Source organism: Gastrolobium bilobum, unplaced genomic scaffold (genome assembly GCF_033153095.1).
Source record: "Gastrolobium bilobum isolate Gb01-03AN ecotype WA unplaced genomic scaffold, APGP_CSIRO_Gbil_v1 utg31018, whole genome shotgun sequence".
Taxonomy (NCBI): domain Eukaryota; kingdom Viridiplantae; phylum Streptophyta; class Magnoliopsida; order Fabales; family Fabaceae; genus Gastrolobium; species Gastrolobium bilobum.
Window position 1 is genome coordinate 308,694 of NW_026897324.1, and position 5,038 is coordinate 313,731.

The 5,038-nt window shown below is 36.0% G+C and overlaps 1 protein-coding gene and 1 non-coding gene across 3 annotated transcripts; one reads left to right on the top strand and one right to left on the bottom strand.

Moving 5' to 3' along the window:
- Positions 1 to 253: 253 nt before the first annotated feature.
- Positions 254 to 2,783, top strand: LOC133305972 (uncharacterized). 2 transcript variants are annotated; one of them, XR_009750830.1, is made up of 3 exons: positions 254 to 393; positions 484 to 666; positions 2,437 to 2,783. XR_009750830.1 is itself a non-coding variant. In XM_061506239.1 (3 exons), the coding sequence occupies exons 1-3, from the start codon at positions 320 to 322 to the stop codon at positions 2,671 to 2,673; spliced, it is 378 nt and encodes a 125-aa protein (XP_061362223.1). In that variant the 5' UTR covers positions 254 to 319; the 3' UTR covers positions 2,674 to 2,783. The 2 variants fall into 2 exon arrangements, 1 of the variants encoding a protein (XP_061362223.1); XM_061506239.1 differs by having other exon boundaries at positions 484 to 550.
- A 1,873-nt stretch (positions 2,784 to 4,656) lies between these two features.
- LOC133305989 (small nucleolar RNA R71) lies at positions 4,657 to 4,763 on the bottom strand. The gene has a single exon (XR_009750834.1). It is a non-coding gene; the product is annotated as a small nucleolar RNA R71 (small nucleolar RNA).
- Positions 4,764 to 5,038: the final 275 nt, after the last annotated feature.

Below are 5,038 nucleotides of genomic sequence, written 5' to 3' on the forward strand. Positions count from 1 at the left end.
TTTTTAGGCACGATAATTTAACCATGCGTATAAATAGGAAAAAAATTTAAAAAAAATATGTAACATAGCTGGAACAACATAACAAATCGCATCTCACTATGAATCGAGAAATTGCAATGCTACGGAGGCATGTGGTGAGCACAAAGCTAGCTATTCTTTCGCTTTTTACTAGAGAAATTGCAACGCTTATTTATTTCGTCTATGGCTTACTCATTTCCCTTGCTTTCTTTATCAGTGTATTTTCTCTTTGTTTCATTTCTCATTTTTATAATTTTTTACTTTGTCTATTCTTCGAATCACTCCCAACTACACACAACACATGTCTATCCCCTCTCTCTCTCTTACACACGTCATCATTGCAGTTTCACCTCTTTCTCAATTTTGTTCCTCCAGGTTTCATTCTTCCAGATCTGCATCTTCTACTCTCTCTTCTTTTTCTACTCAATATTTTTTTGTTAACTCTAAAATTTTATGCTTTTCAAGAAGGACAGCGGGTCCGAAGCTCTGGAAGATGCAATTGAAGCTGAATTTGAAGCCGTTTGATTTCGTGGTGATATTTTGTGCCTATCCTGGAACCCTATTTAATAGTTTGTGTTTTGCGTTTGGGACTTGAATTTGAGTTTTGCAGCAGTGAATAGCTGAGCAGAACTTGAGCACCAAGTATTGGTAGATAATATGATTTTTTAGTTGTAATTTGTATAGCATACAAAATTCTTTTCTCTACTGTTCAGTTATGAAATTTTTGCTGCTTTCAAATGAATTACACTGCTTTGTTGTTATTCTTTGCACAATTCTTTTGCTCATATTGTTTGTCTGTTTAAGAAAAGAAAAAGAATTCAGTGTTAAGAAGCAATTTTAACACAACAATAGAACTTTTTGAAAAGTGAAAAAAGCAAAAGTTATATTTTGACACTTACAAATGTTGAGGTTTTGATCTGAGTGCGCTTTCAAGTTAAGGAATGAAAAGCAAAACATTTAATTCCTTAAGGGGGCGTTTGGTTGAGGATAAATTTTTTGAATACTAGGAAAATGTAATTATTAGGGAAATGATTGGAAAGTGAGCTTGGTAGGAAAATGTAAAAAAAGTTGTTTGGTTGACCGAAATATTACCAGAGAAATTTATTTAAATTTGCAAAATCTATGTTCGGGAGAAACTTCGCACCTGTTTTTTCACTTCTCCAGTTATCTCAAAATACCACATCTCAAGTGGTATTCTGTAACAGTGAATTTCATCCAAAAATCAACACAAAAGTCATTTCTCCATCTATCCTATTTGTCTAGTATTTTTTTCAAAAAACCTGAACCAAACGTGATATTTTCCAATATCCACTTACACTTTCCCATCAATCCCAAAATAAATCTTCTACCAAACACTACCTAAGAGAGCGTTATGGAGAATTTTTATCACTCATTCCTGAGCTTGCATTAACACTATTAGTACTGCGAAATCGCTTGGAAGCTTCAAGAGGATAAGGGTCATCTTTCAACAAAGTTTGAGCCAAACAGCCGACCTACATATCATTTCCATAGTCACCCCCATATGAGCTACCTCAATCATCATGCTCATTCTATTCAAATCACCTTTCACCATCAACAACTCCATCCACCAAGAGAAGGAACGACAAAAAATAAATAATCAGGAACATCAACAAAGAAAAGTTAAAAGACTTTGAAGGAATGCCCAAAAGCTGAAAGAACAAAAACAACTGCTAACAAAGAACGAGAAAGAAATATTTTTCCTAAAAAGAAAAAGGAAAGCAGTTAAAAACAAAGGCGTTCCTAACAGAGCCGCAACAAAGCGTTCCTGCCGAAACAAAGAAGAAACCAATTGTTCCCCCTCTTAGCAAGCCGCTTCCAAACACGTCCACCCAAGCTTAAGCCTCGTTACTAACCTTAAAAGTCCCTTCGATTGGAGAGAACAAGTTATTATTAGGAAAGGAGAAGCAATGCAAGTTCAAGGAACCACAATTCTCTGGAACGATGAGTGAAATAGTACCCGTGAGTGATTGGCGAGATATGGATCAACAACCTTGCATGACTTTGATTAAAATATTTCTTAACTTTATGAGCTATGACATAACTCTGCTTCTGTGTGAATTTTGTTCCTTGATTGCTGATTTTTGATTGTTGAACTGCTTCTAATAATCTAATGATTTCTGCATTTAGTTGCTCGGGGACGAACAACAGTTAAGTTTTAGGATATTTGATGGGATAAAATTTCATTCCCATTCGCTTCATTTTTTATTGTGGAATGCTAGTCGTTTCGCCTCTTTTTAATAAATTCAATTTAAATATTAGTATAAATGTAATAAGTGATGATTTGCTAGGAGGAATGAGTACCAGCGTGTAAAGTGAGAGAAGAAAAGAGAATAAGAGTGAGTTGTCCTTTACTTTAACTTTTATAATTCAACTAACAATTGCTTTTGCTTTTTGCAGTCAACTCAAAATAGCAAGAAAAAAGGACATTGCAGCACGCAACAGAGCAAACAAAGGATATTGCAGTGCACACAACAAAGCAGCCTAAGGACAACGCGACAAAGAGCAGAACAGGCAACCAAGTTGTTGCGCATGAAGGTCAAAAGATCATTCTCGAGAATCAATGCTAGAATCATTCTCGAGAATCAACCTTATCCCCATATGGGAAAATCAATGCCCAACATTTGGTCAAGCTAGAAGGAGACAACCTCCATCAAACGATGCAGAGGATGAATTTAGTTAATCACAAGATTGTTATTGTGTCATCCTGCCTATAAATAGAAGATCAAACGAAGGCATAAATAGTTTTGAAGTCTGGGAATCCTTAGTGATAAACCCTTGGTTTACCATGTTTTTATGCTAAATTCTACAAGAATTATATGGTAGATTGCATGGAATTCAAGGTGTTATATGATAAAATCATAAAGATTTGAAAATTGAGCTAATGTTTTGATATCTTGCTCATTTTAAAGGTAAGTCGACAAGATTTGGTGCTAAGAAGTGATCAAGGAATCATAATAAAGATTTGAAGCCCAATCTGCAAGATCTTAGAGGAAAAAAGGGAAACAAATACGATTTGATTGAGAATAGATAGAAATCCATGGGGAGATTTGATGATGAATTAAAAAGATGTGGTTTCTAAGGTTATAAATAGGGAGCTCAGGGTCAATGAACTCATTCACAGACACACCAAGGAATTACACACAGACTTGAAGGAGGAATCCTGTTGCGGAGCATTGGAGCACTGGGAAACCAAGTCAACATCACATCAATGGAGGCTTGGAGAACTATTTTCTTTCTTATTACTTTTTAATTCAGTATGTTAGGCTAGACTTTTATGTAGTTAGGGGTAGATGGAACCCAATTGAATTCTTATGTTTATGAATCAAATTGTCTCTGAATTCCTTTCTTTTTATAATTGAATAAATTTATCTGTCTTTAATGCTTTCTATGAGTTTGCTCCTTACGAATTGATTTAAGGGAATTGTATGACAATAGGGATGTTGGTGCATGAACCCTGACTAGGTAAATTTATCATAATCCTTGTGATCTAGGAATAGACATAGGGTAATTGTGCAATCGTTAAATTCTTGATCTTAATGCATGTTTTCTTGGGGAATAATCGGGGAATTAGAGTTCTTTCAAGATCACATAGATTTAAGGTAATAAGGAATTGAGCCTTAATTAACTGAGTAAGAATTGATTGACATTATATTAAGAACAGATTCTTGACTGTTTAATTCATAGCATAAAGAGGAGATTAGGGGAAGTCGAAACCCTAACTACGCTCGTTCTTGCTTGAAAACCAATCCTCGTGGGAACAATCTCGTACTCCGGTACACTTTATTACTTAACGACCGGTGCACTTACCGAGTCGCAACAAGTTTTTGGCGCCGTTGCCGGAGATTGGATTTTTCAACATTAGAAGTAGCTAAAGGCCTTTTAGATTGGACTTTTTATTTTTCTGCAATTTAAATTTTCTGTATTTATATAATTTTATTCTTTTTTATTTTTATTTATTTTTATTTTTATTTATTTTAATTTTAATTTTTTTTTTTTGAAAAAAATAGTTTCTGCATTAATTTTTCTGCATATTCTGCATTCATTATTTTCTATTTTCTGCATAATTTTTACTCTTAGTTTATGTAAAGTACTGTTAACCCACGATCCTTGCAGTTTGATCTTGAGATAGAAAAGACAGCTAGAAAACTCAGAAAAAGCGCAAAAGAAAGAAAAGTAAAAGAAGCAAAAGCATCAAGCTCGACGGAACCAAAGGAAGAAACTATGGCTGACAACAACGCGATTCAGAATCCTCCCAGAACTTTGGGAGATTACATGACTGCAGCCTGAGTTTTGCAGACGGCGAGTATTGTTAGACTCAATGTGGAAGCTAACAACATTGAGCTCAAGCGAGCACTGCTGCAACTGATTCAAAAAGATCAGTTCGCTGGAGGAAGCACCGAAGACCCCTACAGTCATCTAGAGAATTTCTTGCTCTACTGTGACACCTTGAAGATGAATGGAGTCTCACGTGACGCCATCTTGCTCAAACTCTTCCCATGTTCACTGAAGGAAGAAGCAAGAAGGTGGTTGCAGTCACTGCCTCAATGAGGCATCATCAACTGGGATGATGTGGCGACCAAGTTCTTGGCCAGTTTCTTCTCATCTTCAAAGATGGCAAGGCTCAAAGCAGAGATCACTGCTTTTGAACAAAAAGAAAGTGAATCCTTGTACGAGGCATGGGAAAGGTTTAAAGGACTACTCTGGAAGTGTCCCCAACATGGCATTGAAGCTTGGGAGAAAGGACGAATTTTCTTCCAAGTAATGAAGTCGAGCACAAGAACCTTGGTGAATGCTGCAGCAGGGGGATCATTGCAAATAAAAACTCCAGAGGAAGCACTGGAATTGCTGGAATCTTTAGTCTCTCAGGAGTTCGATAATGCTCCAGTTTCACAAAGGAGAGCGGGGGTTATGAAGCTAGAAGACTATGATGCGTTGTTGGCATATAATGAGCAGATATTGCAAATAAAAAAGAAGTAACAACAACAGTTGGATGCCCTCA

What these genes read in the sequence shown, in the direction of transcription:
- LOC133305972 (XM_061506239.1), top strand. Translation starts at nt 320, where the DNA reads ATGTCTATCCCCTCTCTCTCTCTTACACACGTCATCATTGCAGTTTCA. An exon ending in TCTCAATTTTGTTCCTCCAG is followed by an intron (nt 394 to 483) that starts GTTTCATTCTTC and finishes ATGCTTTTCAAG; the next exon opens with AAGGACAGCGGGTCCGAAGC. An exon ending in TGAAGCCGTTTGATTTCGTG is followed by an intron (nt 551 to 2,436) that starts GTGATATTTTGT and finishes TGCTTTTTGCAG; the next exon opens with TCAACTCAAAATAGCAAGAA.